The sequence below is a fragment of the Lithobates pipiens genome, unplaced genomic scaffold (genome assembly GCF_037356315.1).
Source record: "Lithobates pipiens isolate NorthernLeopardFrog02 unplaced genomic scaffold, aLitPip1_a1.2 Scaffold_13, whole genome shotgun sequence".
NCBI classification, from domain to species: Eukaryota; Metazoa; Chordata; class Amphibia; order Anura; family Ranidae; genus Lithobates; species Lithobates pipiens.
The window spans coordinates 41484874-41501616 of record NW_027507718.1 but is presented as its reverse complement, the minus strand read 5'-3'; the positions used below and the strand labels follow the sequence as shown (position 1 = coordinate 41501616).

General features: G+C 41.1%; 1 protein-coding gene across 1 annotated transcript in view; it reads right to left on the bottom strand.

The window, feature by feature from the left end:
- Positions 1 to 7615: 7615 nt before the first annotated feature.
- The window catches only part of LOC143974052 (programmed cell death 1 ligand 2-like), a 60285-nt gene continuing 51157 nt past the window's right edge, over positions 7616 to 16743 (bottom strand). Inside the window, exon 7 of the mRNA XM_077475042.1 lies at positions 7616 to 7862. Within this exon, the coding sequence (XP_077331168.1) occupies positions 7858 to 7862 (5 nt within the window). The 3' untranslated portion in view covers positions 7616 to 7857. The remainder of the gene's footprint in view (positions 7863 to 16743) is intronic.

The following is a 16743-nucleotide window of genomic DNA, read 5'->3' as shown; positions in this document are numbered from 1 at the left end:
GTGAAGGAAGAAATAAAGCATGTACTGAATGTATCAATATAAATCAAGAACTCTGAAGAATTTCCTGCTAGAATTTCCTGCTAGAATATGCATTTACTGAATAGTATGCAACAAAACAAACATTTTGATGTTACTGTAGCCCTTATTTGGGGGGTATGAGAAGTGACCCACCACAAACAGCATATTGCACTAAACCTGTGGGTAAATAAGGGAAGCAGAACCTTCACTAAGTGGAACAGTGGGTCTGATAATAAAGTTGGCCTCCACTCAAGACAGGATCTCTGTGAGCGGAGGGGATGCCCTTCCTGGGAAATTAACAAGTAATTTAATCAAACTAATTGAGAGCAGAGGATATAATACAGCCAGCATATATTATTAACCATAAGTATATAGATGCACACCAGTATTGAAATAATACAAGCCCTATATAAGAAACGATTAATAATAGCACATAAATCCATTGTACAAACAGGTAATATTAGTAAAGGGCCCAAAAAGAGTCCTGATGAATTCGGCACATATAATGTAGTTACTAGTTACAGTTCTAATAAAAAAAAATAATAATACCCACCCTTGGTAAAAACAACATGCAGCAGCTGAACACTATAACCCAGATATAAGGTATAAAATAAATGTGTAGAAAAAAGTGCAGCAATATATGAGGAAAGTTGTTGGGCACAACTTACAAAAAAGTGCAAATTAGTGAACATTTAATGTGAACAGTGTTGCCATAAATCGCATATAAAACAAAAAAATGCTAAATGCTGCCAATAAATAAAACTTGCACAAATCGCATATAAAATCGCATATAAAACAAGAAAATGCTAAATATTTCCAATAAATAAAACTTGCATAAATCAAGCAAAACTGAGGAATATACAAGACCAAAAGATCATATATATATCATATATATATCATATATGGTGCTACAATAAAGTGCAAAAAATTTGGTGAAAAAAATATAATTAATATCAAAAAGAAGTCCAAAAATGTTTCATATGAATATGTGACTTGGTGTGATTGCTTAACCTTGTTATACCCATCACCTCTAGTAAAAGGAAGGCTTACCGGACCACCAGCGACCCCCCTTACTCAGGGAGGTCAAAGAGCATGAATTGGATCACAGATCCCCAGCAATGAATCCAGATCTCCTGGGCTTCTTTGATCTCCCAGGCGTCTCTTGTAAATAACCTCTGTGCCCCAGACGGTCTCTCAATCAGGGCAAGTATCCCAAGTGTTCAGAAGATTGTGCAAATTTTGCAAAAAAGATATAATACTCCAACTAGTGTGATATTGTCTCATTCATCAAAAAGGTTTATTGGAATAAATGATACAATGCTGTTTGGGAGCTTCCACGGGTCTCCAATTAGCATAAAACAGGTTTAAAACAAAGGGTTGCTAGCAAATAAAGAAGATCACACATGCGCAGAGCGATCTACTGGGGTAGTCACGCCCACACGCTCTGCGCATGTGCGATAATTTTTTGTATACAAGACTTCTTTATTTGCTAGCAACCCTTTGTTTTAAACCTGTTTTTATGCTAATTGGAGACTCGTGGATGCTCCCAAACAGCATTGTATCAAGTTGCAGTAATCCAGGCGAGATGGCCAGGGAGTGAATTAAGAGCTTTGTCGTGTCATTGGTTAGAAAGGGGTGTATTTTGGAGATGTACCGGAGGTTGAGGCAGCAAGATTTGGACAATGATTGGACATGGGGCTTAAAAGAGCGATCAGAGTCCAGGACTACTCCTAGGACCTTGGCATGTGGGGACAGGCTTATAGTTGTGCCATCAATTTTGACAGAGAGATCAGGAGAAGAGGCACGTGGGGGGAGGAAAAATTATAAGTTCGGTTTTTGATAGATTAAGGAAGTGGTGCGACATCCAGACTGATGTATCTGATAGTAAAATAGTGATACATGAGGAGACTGAAGGAGTGAGTTGAGGGGTAGAGAAATAGATTTGAGTGTAGTCAGCGTAGAGGTGGTATTGGAAGCTGTTGGAGGCTATCAACTGACCCAAGGAGGAGGTGTAGAATGAAAGTAGGAGAGGTTCAAGAACAGAACCTTGGGGGACCCCAACAGAGAAAGGAAGAGGAAAGGAGGAAGTGGAATTGTTAGTATCGCTAAAGGTGCGGATAAATAAGTAGGTAGAGAACCAGCGAGGAGTACAGTCATGGAGACCAAAGGCATGGAGTTTTTTAAGGAGGAGAGGGTGTTTAACCGTATCGAAGGCAGCAGAGAGGACAAGGAGTTGGAGTACAGAATAATGTCCCTTAGTTTTGCCCAGTAATAGATTGTTAGTTTTAGGAGAGCAGTTTCTATGGAATGTTGAGGATGAAATACAGACTGAAGGGGATCAAAAAGGCTATTATCAGCAAGGTGGATGCTCAGTTGGTTGTAGACTAGACATTCAAGGCGTTTAGATAAAAAGGGGAGCAAGGAGATGGGGCGTAGGTTGTTAATATTGGATGGGTCCAGTGAGGGCTTTTTAAGTATGGGGCTGACAAGTGCATGTTTTAAAGAGTTGGGGAGGATGCCAGAAGAGAGGGAGAGATTGAAGATGTGGGTTAAAGAGTGTAGAATAGAGCTAGAGGGTGAATGTAGCATTTGTGAGGGAACAGGATCCAGAGGGCAGGTGGTAAGATGGACATTAGCATGTAATTTAGCAGCCTCGTCTATAGCAGTGGGGTTAAAAGAGGGTAGAGAGTTGAAGGTAGAGAAGAGTTGGCGGGGATGGGATGATAAGTTTTTAATGAGAGTGACGAAATAGTACTACTTGGAAGTGAGGAGGCTGGAATTGTATTTTTGGAGGGCAGATTTATACTGGCTGAAATATTTCTGGGACTTCTTATGCCACGGCTGTGTTTTTTCAGACTTCTAGTATCATTTGTTTGCCAGGGTTGAAGGGGATGGGGCCTGATTCTGTGTGCAGTGAGGGGGGCAGTGTGTCCAGTGAGGCTAGAAGTGAAGTGTTTTAGACAGAAGAGGCTAGGTTAGTGCAGGACACAGGTGCAATTTTGTCATAGTGGTGGTCAGTCGCAGAGAAGAGAAGGGTTGAGATGGCAAAGGTTTCTACAGGTTACTGTTAGGTGTATGTAGGGGGGGGAGGCGGAGGACAGGGAGAGAGTGAAGTTAATAAGGTAGTGATCAGAGAGAGGGTGAGTATAGTTGGAGAGGTTGTTGGAGTGCATAGGTGGGAAAAGACAGGGTCGAGGGTATTGCTTTCAGAGTGAGTAAGAGCATGTATCCATTGCTTCAGGTCAAAGGAGGAGGTTAGACTGAGAAGTTTGGAAGTAGCAGGAATGTTAGTATTTGTAGGGATGTTGAAGTCACCAAGAATGATTGTGGGGATTCAGAAGAGAAAAAATAGGGTAGCCAGGCAGAGAAGTCATCAAGAAAGACTGATAGGGGGCCAGGGGGCCAGGGACCAGGGGGTCGGTAGATTACAGCTATCCTTATAGAAACTGGGGAGAAGAGACGAATGCAGTACACCTCATATGAGGAGAGTGACAGAGAGAGAGGTGGGTGAAGTACTTGAAAGGTGCTATGTGGGTCTAAAAGGATTCCAACACCCCCTCCTTTGCATCCACTGAGTCTGGGGGAGTGAGTCTAAAGAAGACCACCGAGGGATAGAACAGCAGAAGACGCAGTGTCGGATTCGTGAAGCCAGGTTTCGGTAATGGAGAGTAGATTAAATGAGTTAGCGATAAAGAGATTGTGGATGGAGGTGAGTTTGTTACAGACAGAGCGAGTATTCCAAAGGACGCAAGAGCAAGGCAGTCTGGTCTTGGGAAGAAGAGAAATGGGAACTAGATTTTTTGCATTGCGGCTGCAGCCAGAGGGTGTACAATAATGGGTGTGTTGAGTACAGTTAGATGAAGGAGGCCCAGGGCTAGGGCAAGCATCACCAGAGGATAGGAGAAGCAGAAGGGTGAGGGAGGCAATGTGGGAGTGTGATTTATATGAAGGGACATACCCCAGTGGTTTGGAGTATTGGGCGTGTGGATTTAGAATAGCCGAAGTTGGTGAGTGCAGTAATCTGGAGAGGACAGAAGTGAGGGTGATATATATATAAGGTGTGGGGTGGCGAAGAGGTGTGCAGGAGAGTTAGTTCAAGGATAGAAGACACAGCTGTCAGAAAGAGTGTTATGCCTCGTACACACGGTCACACAACGTTGTCGTAAATTCCGAACGTCAAGAACGCGGTGATGTATGACGAGGAGTTCAATAGCCAGTGTGACTCTTCCGCTTGATTCCGAGCATGCGTGGAACGTTGTGCGTCAGAGTTGTGTACACACGATTGGAATTTTCGACAACAGATTTTGTTGTTGGAAAATTTGAGATCCAGATCTCAAATTTTGTGTGTCGGAAATTACGATGGAAAATGTTCGATGGAGCCTACACATGGTCGGAATTTCCGACAACAGGTTCCCATCGATCATTTTCCATCGGAAAATCCGACCATATGTACGGGGCATTAGACATTTCATTTTAGAAGGGAGAGGAAGAGCTGGAAGTGTAAACAAGGTCACCTGTATTGTATTTTCAAGGTGTTTTCTTGTGTTCCTTCACTTTGTGCATTCGAGTCAGAAATGCTCCCACTTATAGAAATAACCCCACTTTGAGAAAGAATCCAATCTGCAAGCATGCCCCCCCTTGGCAAATGTGGCTTTCCAAAGAGATGCTTAGTTATATACTGCTAGGAATAGGGGTAGGTGCTTCTAATTGCTAATCAGGGAGTTAATAAAACAAGGCTGGCTATGCGGAGAAAAATTCTCACTTCAGAAATAGACTTATAGGTCCATAGCTAATAAAGATAAGGAGGCCATAAATGAAAGGAAAGGCATAGGGAGGAAACAAAAACAATAGCAATGTGGACAATATACAGATGGTTAAGCAAAAAAGCATACCAGAGTTAAAAGGGACAAAGGAAACAGTTTTCAGTAATGCAATTCTAGTTGGAGTTGCAGCAGTAAGAGCATACCAGAGTTAAAAGGGACATAGGAAACAGTTTTCATTAATGCGATTCTAGCTGGAGTTGCAGCAGTAATAGCATACCTGTGGGGGGCAAAGATGATATATATCTATATATGTATATACCTATGTACCTATATACCTAGAAGCTATGGACAACAATACTAAACTATTAAAGGGGAAGTAAGGCCAACACTCTTTTGGCCTTACTTCTCCTGTGAATCACAGGAGTGCACTTAGGTCTGCTATCCTGTGACCGAGTTTCCGATGATAAAATCTGCTGTCAGCTGATGTCACTCAGCCAATCCAGACTGTGAAGGTATCACGACTCTAACGACACTAAGAGCCTGCGCCAGCCACTGCTGCCCCCTACACAGCCCGGCGACTCACAGTCATCAACAGACCAAGAACTGCACCAAAGACTGAAAGACTGCGATCAAAGACTGCATCAGCTGTCTTTGATCGCTCAGTTTTTGGCCTTAGAGGGGGACAGATGCAGCATCAGACCAATGCTGCATCCACCTAGGTGGGTATGATTGTTTTTTTTATATGAATCCCATGCTTTTCTTTTAAACAAAGAAATGCTTGCCTAATATCTCCTGGTTCTGGTCTGGGTTAATAATGACTCTGAATAATGAATGAATTTGGTAGCAAAGAAAATGCTCTCTCCTTACTTCCTTCTCTGGGGTCTTTAATTCAGTCCTCCAGAGACGGGAGGTGATGTACATAAATAATTATGTGACATTAAACATCACACCCACTTACAAACACAGACAGTAGAGGGCAGCAAATCCCTACCCTACTGCCATTAGTTTTTTCAGCCTGCAAGTTGTAGAACCTTAAAAAGGAAGTCAACCCTCCTGTAAAAATAAAAATAAAAACACACCCTGCAAGATAAAGGCACAATGGGCTAGTATGCATAGCATACTAGCTCATTATAAATTACTTATCCGAGAACGAATCCCCCTCAGCCATCCGCGCCTCCCTCCCAGGCCACCTACATGTAGCTCGGGGCTTGCTTCCCGGGTATCGCGGCTGCTGTGCTGTGATTGATCGGAGCCCCAATGACGTCACTCCCATGCATGCGTGCAGGAGCCACCGCGAACAGCACAGTAAAACCGAAGCAACGGCACGTACTGCCATTGCTTCAATTTGCTTAAGTGCGCATGTGCCGCATGACGTTGGCACATGCACATACAGAGATATCTCCTAAACTGTGCAGGTTTAGGAGACATCCAGTGCAGCTGCAGGCAAGCCTAATTATAGGCTTGCCTGTAGTTTAAAATGGTTGTATAGGGTTTACAACCACTTTAATGAATACTGTGCACACATTTACTCATGAATTTGAGACTGATTTGTTAAGAATAGAAGCTCACTATGAGATGTTGAGGTCTAACACAGCCTCCTGCCTATTTACCCTTACATGTAAGTCAGATATGCATGGCTGCGCATTAAAGTATATGTGAACCCTCATTGTGTAAAACAACCCATTCAATTTAAAACAGAAATGAAAGACAAAACATTTGTGTATGTAAATATAAAAAACTTCATACATACCTTTTTTTATATTTTTTGTGTGATCACCTAATCTCTGCTCTCAGCTGCAATAAAGGCTTAGAGAGCTAGGGGTGGAGACACAGCAGGACACTGATCTTTTCAGTGAATGTCTGTGCAGGGGGGCATGTCAGCACAAGTCTGATAATTGGAGGACAGGCAGACTGAGCTCCCAAAACAACCAGAAAACGAACCATGCTGAAATGGATGTGCTGTCATCCCTAGCATGGTCAGTTTGAAACAAAAAAACAAAGGGACTGGCAAGAACACCAAGTATTCCACATAAAGGAAGCAATATATATATATATATATATATTTGCCTTTTTTTTCTGGAAAAATTGGAAAAATACAAAGGGAGTGTGGAATATGTTCTTTTACAATGATAAATAGCATAACAATGTATACAGAGTTTACAACAGTCTGCTAAATTTGGCACCACATCCTAATTTAATAAGTGAAATCAAAGTTGGAGAAAGATGAGGATTTTATGGCGCCAATCATAATACCAGGAAAAGAGATAAACAACCATGTTTTAAATGCACAACATCTTAGTATACATCATCATGCTAAAAGATTATATATAAAAAAGGATGATATACAGTCGCAAAAAAGGGAGTTTTCCTGACAGAGCGCTAGTCATGCCTGGCCCAAATATTCCTCATGAAGACCATTGAGCCTTCTCCCGCATTTCTGGTCCTATATTATTGTATTATGATATTTATAACCATGTGTCTTCTATTTACTGTGTGTGGAATATTTGGGCCAGGCATGACTAGCGCTCTGTCAGGAAAACCTTTTTTGCGATTGTATATCGCGCTTTTTTATATATAATCTTTTAACATAATAATGGATAATAAAATGTTGTGCTTTTAATACATGCTTGTGTATCTTTTTTCCTGTTGTCATGATTGGTGCCATTAAATCCATCTCTTTTTCTAAATTTGGTTTCAGAATGATAAATAATATATCTATATGGTATTCAAACTATATACCGAAGACCTTAACGAAAGATTTCTGAGACTTTATGTAACGTCTTACATTTTTGCAAGTTCTCTCAGCTGAAGACAAGCATAACCTGGAATACAATCCAAGTAACACTGTATTTCTCGATGCAGTTCTCCGACAAAAGAAATATGCATTTCTGCCACTGGAGGGGGGAGGGGGGGGCACTGCACGGGAAAAGGCTCCAGTGTAATTTTCTTGTGGGATCCATCTTGTACCTACTATAGTTGGGTGATTGTTGGGATACAGTAGATCAGTAGATCAGTGTTTCTTAACTTTTTTTTCAGTCAAGGCCCCCTTTACAATTATGCACAACCTTGAGGCATCCTATTCTAATATGTAAAAAAACTAAATTAATAGTTTTACATAATGCAGCAGAATTGAAACACATATGACACCCAACATTGGAGGTGATTTATTTTTACAAAGCCAATACAATTGCACACACTGGTATTGACTAGTATTTCAGCTTTTCCCTTTTCCCTCAGTTGCTCTCCCTTATTCATATAATGTGACCCCAGTGTTGGGGGAAACAAGGATTTCCTCATGTGTCAAATGTCCTCTTTATCAACCTTTGACATTATGAGTTGTTCGAATGCAAGCAGCTGGCCTGCACAGTGCCCAAACTTGTAATGCTACACAATAATAACCTGTGGCTTTGTGTAACAAAACAGGCAGGCTGGATCCACCTGCCAGCTTGTTGACAATATTGGGCAATTTTAGAAAATTTTTAGGAATTTTGCCATGGCACCCCTGAAGAACCCAGAAGGCACCCTGGTTAAAAAAGGCTGCAGATGATAGTTTCTGTCCTCTCTGGCTTTAAATGACAGGTATGTGGGTAAATTTGACAAATGTATTTATCTTTTTAAACCTTTAAATGATTCATATTAATGTTCTCCATCATCACAGCATAATGTTTCCCTATTGTCTTTTTTTTTCTTTTCCTCCTCTCAGTAAAATGGTGAGACCAACAGGTGGAGTTTGGAAACATTTTCACAGCGCAATTTCTGCTGAGAGCAAAGCTGCAATTTGCAAATGTTATGAGAAGAAATATTATTTTCCAAATGCTTCAAGGATGACAAAACACATCCTGGCATACCATAGGCACCTTAACCTCCCTGGCGGTATGATTAGTTCTGGTTTTAGGTGCTGAAAGCGGTACAATTATTTTGCATGGAAATTTGGCGTTTTATATTGTAGTCCTGTAATTCTTAGGAATAACTCTCTTAAATCTGTTCAAACCAGAGTCTAGCAGACATCCCGGGTATGATAAAGTTTATAATATAATAAATAATAATAAAATGTATTCAATAATGTAATCAAATCCTAAAACACTGGAAAAGGGACACTTTCTGGTTGCTATTGACAATCTCCAAATTCCAGGCAGAAAAAACAGTATTTATAATATAAAAGTGCATGCAGGGCACTGCACAGACCACTAGGGACAAAGGGGGTGTGTATTTTATACAGTATTGTGTGTGTTTTGTGTTTTTTTACTTTTTTGAATTTGCCGGCCATCTCCGCTCCCGTGCGCCGTAACATCGCAGGGAACGGAGCTCGGCGGCATTCGGGCACTGTGTGAATCAAGCGGAGGACAGCTCGATCACACAGCGTGGAGGACATCGCTGGATCCAGGGGACAAGGTAAGTAACTTCTCTGTGCCCTCCCTGTTTCCAGCGATGCGATCCTGAGTCTGGCTCGGGGTTACCGCTCGTGGAACTAAAATCCCAACCCAAGCCAGACTCGGGATTACCGCTAGGGAGGTTAAAGACATTAAAAAATACTTTATGGAGTAAAATGATGAGGACCACAATCAAAGTGCATGTAGCTGTCCCAGAGTTCTCATTGCAGAAACACTCTTTCTGTTGCTTATGGATCATCGCAAAGTGTTTCTTCACCAGCAGCATCTTCAAGGAGGGAAGTGCTGCAAACCACAGCCTCTAAAAAATACACAATCCCTTCATTTATAGAGAAAATGACACCTGAAAATCAGGATAGCATTGATCAAGCTCTTCACATATTTATATATATATATATATATATATATATATATATATATATATATATATATATATATATATATATATATATATGTGCAGTCACACATCCCCAGATCGGTAGAATATCTATCCCCATCATAACAACATTTATTAATACATATAGTGCATAATCCTGGGGAGATAATTCAAAACATAAAATCCTCCATAGTCCCAGAGGGAAAAACAGGTGGAAACAGGTGGGTAATAGAGGGCAGAGTAGAAACAAAAATGACAAATAGACAAACAGATAGAGCAACGAGAGATATGGAACAAATGTATATTCCTATGTGTCCTATGTGTATGTAGCACATGTCAGAATGGACCCCAATGTTCTTATATAAATAAATGTGCCATTATTAATCGCTTGCCGACCAGCTGCCATCATCATACTGCGGCAGGTCGGCGCGATCCCGCAAACTGTTATAGCTATACATCGGCTCGTGGGATCGGGATAGCAGGTGCGCGCGGCACAGCGGGGGTGCCGATGCTCGTGGCCGACGGTCACGATTGTGAGCAGGAGACATAGAACAGGGAGGAGTATGTGTAACACACACTCCTCCCTGTTCTGTTCTGACAGGAATGACAGATGTTGTGTTCCTATTAGCTAGGAACCACGATCCGTCACTTCCTCTAGTCAGTCCCCTCCCCCTTCAGTTAGAATCACCTCCCAGGGAACACAGTTAACCCCTTGATCGCCCTGGTGTTAACCCTTTCACTGCCAGTGACATTTATACAGTAATCTCAATGCATTTTTATCCCACTGATCGCTGTATAAATGCCAATGGTCCCACAAATGTGTCAAAATTGTCCGATGTGTCCGCCATAATGTCGCAGTCAGGAGAAAAATCGCAGATCGCCACCATTACTAGTAAAGAAAAAAAAAAATAATAATACTATAAACCTATCCCCTATTTTGTAGATGCTATAACTTTTGCGCAAACCAATCAATATACGCTTATTGCATTTTTTTTTTACAAAAAATATGTAGAAAAATACATATCAGCCTAAACTGAGAAAAAAATTGCTTTTTAAAAAGAAAAATGGGGATATTTATTATAGCAAAAAAGTACAAAATATTGTGGGGTTTTTTTCAAAATTGTTGCTCTTTTTTTGTTTATAGCGCAAAAAATAATAAACGCAGAGGCGATCCAAAATCACCAAAAGAAAGCTCTATTTGTTGAAAAAAAGGACATCAATTTTGTTTGGGTGCAGCGTCGCAAAAAATGGCCCGGTCATTCTGCAGCCAAATCTTCCAGGGCTGAAGTGGTTAAATAAGTACTGTATTTATTGGCATATAACACTCATTTTTTCACCATGAAAATCGGTTGCAAATATCGTGTGCGTGTTATACGCCAATACTTCAATTTTAGCTGCCTCGGAGGGGACAGGGAGGGGGCGGGATGAGTGCTGTTAGGTTATATACAGTGAGAATCTCCTGTTTACTTGGCGGCCTTTGTAATAGGAATTCCCGTCTCCTGGGCCACCATTGGACCACTGGTCTGTCTATAATAGGAGATTCTCACTGTATGTAAACTGTCAGCACTTGTCCCGCCCCCCTCCCTGTCCCCTCTAGGCTGCAGTTGGGCATTGTCCAGGCTGCACTGATGGCAATGGTGAGGCTGCATTGATGTGGACTAATGAGGCTGCATTGATGTGGACTGATGAGGCTGCATTGATGTGGACTGATGAGGCTGCATTGATGTGGAATGATGAGGCTGCATTGATGGCACTTGTGAGGCTGCAGATGGACATTAATCAGGCTGCATTGATGGCAATGATGAGGCTGCAGATGGGCGCTGACCCAAATAATTTTTTCCTGAAACTTCCCTTTTAAAATTAATGTGCGTGTTATACGCCTGTGTGTGTTATACGCCGATAAATACGGTAAATAAATATATAGTTATAGACAAAGATAAGGAAAAGGTCCAAAGCAGAGTCCACATCAATATCAATGTCAATATTAATATAGGGTCAGCACAAGATAAAAATAAAGAACAAGAGAACAACAAAAGATAGGGAATAAATACATCATTATGTGATAATTGAGGGTGTTTATTATTTGCCGATGAGAGTGTATTTATAATTTTTAATCATAATAATGGGTCACATCCCACTCAACATTTAACCCATGAGGGATGCGAGTTTGGAGATGGAATATCCAGAACACCGCTCTATGACTAAGCAATCAAAATATATCACCCCCCTCCCCACACCTGGAACCTTCTCAATGACTTGTATATGCATGGCTGTAGTGTTGCCATTATGGCATATATTAAAGTGTTTGGCCACATTAGTTGATAGTTTTTTATTACACTATACAGGTGCTCATAGAAATGATCATGAAGATGTCTAGTTGTTCTGTCAACATACTGGAAGTGGCATATATCACAAGTCAGTAAATAGACAACATACTGTAGCTGGTGTTACAATTGAAAAAAACGTGATCATTTATATTGTGTATGTGTCACAGACAAGCAAAACTGATCGCCACCAGTAATATGGCCACAACAAGGACATCTCGTTATTTTAAGGGAAACTTGAAGTTTCCCTTAAAATTCAGCCATGTAGCCAACTTAGTAGTCTTTTTATTAAAGAAACTAGGGAAAAAGGTACGACTCAAAGTAGAGGCTCTGCAGAACACTATGTAAACCCCCCCCCCCCGTGAAATGTTGGCACAGGCTTCACCTGCATATAGAAAAGGAAGATGTTTATTAATTAAATCTCTGATTTCTTTAAATTCATTGCTATATGGAGTAGAAAGAGCCATTCTATCTGAATGACGATCCCTACCCTGCATCTTTCTGCTAATAAGATCTCCACGGTTTTTATTTCTGGCATTAGTCAGAGCCTGATCAATCATCCACCTTGGATATCCTCTCTCCAAGAACCGTTTGAATAGGGATGCTGCCTCGCCTTCGAATTCCAGGTCATCCCTACAAATTCTTCACTCGTATGAACTGTCCCACAGGTATACCCTTAATCATATGCCTGAGATGTCCAGATTGGGCTAACAAAAGGGAATTCCCTGACAGAGGCTTTCTATATAGAGTCGTGTTTATTCTCATGTTAGTTCCCTTGAGGAGTACATCTAGAAAACCAATTTCATCATTATGAGCTTCACCAGTAAAGGTGAGATTATTATTGTTACAATTAAGGTACTCCAAAAAGGGAATGAGTCTAGATGTCCCATCCTCCATAATAAACAGGAGTTCATCTATGAATCTTAAATATAACTTGATGGAAGACCTAAAGGGGTTCTCTCCTCCAAAGATGTGGGCATGCTCCCACCAACCCATGTACAGGTTGGCTAACGAGGGCGAAAATTTGGCCCCCATCGCAGCCCCGCACCTTTGGAGGTAGAACACACCATCAAAAGAGAAATAATTATGGGACAGAAGACATTTCCGGGCTTCCAAAATAAAATCTCTCTGTTCAATTGGTAGATCCGTGAATGTCTCTAAGAAAAAAGACACAGACAAAACAACAAGGTCATGAGGAATTGATGAATATAAACTCACAACATCACATGTGACTGAGTACTCATTTCTCCATTGAAAATCCTCTATGACCTCAATAAGAGGCTTTGTGTCTTTTAGATATCCAGGGATTTGCTGAACCAATTGCCCTTTTTTTTCATTGAGGGAATTGATGCCTGATATAATGGGTCGCCCTAACAGGGGATCTAGTCCCTTATGGGTTTTAGGGAGATGGTAAAATGTAGGGAAAACAGGGTTTTATGGTATTATTTTAATAGCTTCCTTTTGGTTCAATATACCTACTTTATCCTCTCTATTAATAAGTCCTGACAGAACTGATCTAAACTGTTTAGCTGGATCCCCTCTAAGTTGGATATATGTATGGGTGTTAGATAATTGTCAGATCGCTTCTCCTCTATAAGATTCTATATCCATTACAACTATAAGTCCTCCCTTATCTGAGTTACGAATAACAATGGTGTCAGCTTCCTCTATATTTTTTGGAGATACTCTTTCATCCTTAGTCACATTATCATGCCATACGCTGTCCCCCGCCATAACCTGTGATGCCAGAGCCGTCAATTCCCGTTCTACCGCTCTCTGAATGTATTCATCTCAGGAGTACGGGAATTTACAGGATAAAAATCAGTTTTTTGTTTTAAAAATAATCGATTTGACAGCATTAGCACCAACCACCTATACAGTGGGGGGGATTTTCACTAGATAAATCCTCAAGATCCCTTAAAGCACAATGTTCCCTAAATGAAAAATCCATATCCTCCAAAACAACACCAGTGGTTACAGGTACAGATGACTCTACCCACTTCTCCTGCTGAAAAATTATAATGTTTCTTAATGGTTACATTTCTAATAAATGTATTCACGTCCAAAATTGTATATAATAAATTTAAATGTCTCTGAGGACAAAAATTTAAACCTTTAGACAATAGCGACTTTTCACTGTTCACAAGGATCCTCTTGGAAAAATTCAAAACATTTGAATATTTAGTTATGGCTTGCATGGGTGCCTGCAGGATGAATATTGTTTCTGTTCTTCCATACCTCCCCCTTCTACAGCCATGGCATGTCCTTTTATATCTCAGGTTTGATCACTCCTGTGGGATTTGTGTTTCTTGACCGTGTTTTTTGCTGTTGTAGAGGAGCTAGGTCCGGCATGTGCACCCCTAATAGCTGAACAGGGTGGTGACTGGTCAGAGTTCGATGCAGCCACAATATCATCCCAAAATTCAGGATCTGTATCTGAATAACTGACCTGTTTAGCAGTACCGCCAGCCAGCTGGGATGTCCCACTCCAGTGGCACCTCCGCTTCCATACATACACATTGTTGGTATCATAGTCTATTTTGTCTCGTAACATTTTTTACTTTTTTTCAACATATGATCTCCTTTTCCAAACGATTTAATTTTTGAGACATGGATCAAAATCAGCAAACTGTGCAACACTTTGTAATGGTTTAAGGGCACCCATAGTTGTTTCAAGGATTCATGAAATAGTTTAAATGTTGGGAATTTTTTCGCTATCAATCCCTGTGGTATCTGTTTTTTAGACAGGTACTCGGAGAGAGAGAGCTGGAATCCCAATAAGCTTGAATTTCTTTGGACATGATTTTTTCAAGCCTACAAAATATAACACTAATCAAGCCCATATCTTTATCTTCATTGCTGTTTAAAGTCTCACTTGCATTGGTTCTCAGTGGATCAGGGGACTATGGAGGATTTTATGTTTTGAATTATCTCCCCAGGTTTATGCACTATATGTATTGATAAATGTTTTTATGATAGGGAGAGATATTCTACAGATCGGTGAATGTGTGATTGCACATATATATATATAAATATGTAGTGCCCTGCTCCTGATGGGCAGACGCTATTATTTTTTCAAATTTAGTTTGAAGCTCTAGTTTGGCTCAGGCTAATTTTCCCTAAATGTATGGCTTCTGTGCCAGTCCAGATGGGTTGCACTGGTTTCCACTTGACCATAGGTGTCACTGTCACCGGAAGTAAGTGTGGAAATGCAGCAGGCTGGATGTATTGAATACTACCCCTTGCTCGGAAATAGCTCGGTGGGAGTCGTTTCCCTGCTGTGCATTCTGGGAGAAGGTATTTAAGGTACCAACGCCATTTTTTGGGGGTTCTTTTGGGGGGTCCGCTATCCCGACCTCATGGCCCTCCTGGCCTGGGGTCGGTGCCGCATGGTTCTGCGCCTTGGGGCTGGCTGGCCCGAGGTTGTGCAACTGAGAGGGTAGGCCCAGAAATGTCTTTGGGCCTACTGATCCAGGGGTGGTCCTGTGCTGTCTTGCCTGCGGGAAGAAGCAGAGAAAACTGGAGGATCCAGGGGAGGACTTTTCTGGTAGAGGACCGAGCGCCAAGCTCGTGTCCCTGGAGGAGCCTGGAAAGTCATACAGTATCGCCGTGTCGGCTGAAAGAATCTGGTACTGTATGGTAGTTCTTCTAAACTCTCAATATTTCTTAAGTTTAACTGACAAGCCTATGGCAGAGACTTTGTTGAGCATCTCCAAAAAAAGGTCTTTACTTATTTTTTAAATCTGCCAGTTGGTCGCATACCCAACTTTCTAGGTATAATGTGCTTTCACCTTGCAAATGCATTGATATCCAATTTAAATATTATGAGTTTAAATTCAGCTTTACCTCCAATTACCCCAGTGATTCCACTATTCTGTGTCAATAATCTCTTTAAAAATATCAAAAAGCTGGCTTGCAAGTAAGTTGCACATCTAAGTTGATGACAGGACAGTAGTTAAGTGGTCAGCACTTCCCTCAAGTAGCACTAGGGTCTTTGGTTTGAATCCCAACCATGACACTACCTGCCTGGAGTTTGCATGTTCCCCCTGTGTCTGTGTGGGTTTCCTCCCATACTTCAATGTGACTTGGCCCCTGTACACACGGTCGGAGATTTCGGCAACCAAATCCGTCGGATTTTGTCCGTCGGATTTTGTTCGTCAGATCTTGTCACAAAACTGTTGCATACACACGGTTGGACAAAGTTGTCGAAAAATCTGATCTTTCAGAACGTGATGATGTAATTTTGTTACGATGGGACTACATTCAGGCTAGTAGCCGATAGCTTTGATGTAGGAATTTGATTTGAGCATGCGTGGCACTTGGTCCGATCAAAATTCTCTACACATGATCGGAGTATGTCCGATCGGACCAGTTTGTCAGGAAATATTTCCAACAAGTTGGAAAATTGGGTCCGACGGATATTCCGACGGAATCAGTCCGATGCATACCACACACAGTCGGATTATCCGACAACATGGTCCGATAGGACACATTCCGACAGATTCTCCGACCGTGTGTACAAGGGCTTTGAATGTAAGTTTCTTGAGGGCAGGGACTGATGTGAATATACACTGTGTGTAAATTGTTGGCGCTATATAAGTACCTGTAAATAAAATAAAATAAAACTGCCACATCATGTAAATGTGTGCCTGGCAAAACTGCTTTCTTTTTAACCAACTGAGCTCTTTGGACATACTATTTACGTCCAAAGAGTGAACCCTTAATCACAAGCTGATGCCAAAAATAAGATTTTTACATATATGCAAAAAACTAAAAAAAAAATTGCTCTTGAGACGAACTGGTTAACACAGTTCTCGCTGCTTCCTGTATTGGCAACAATGGTTTTAAAGTGTAAATCGATGCATTATCCAAAT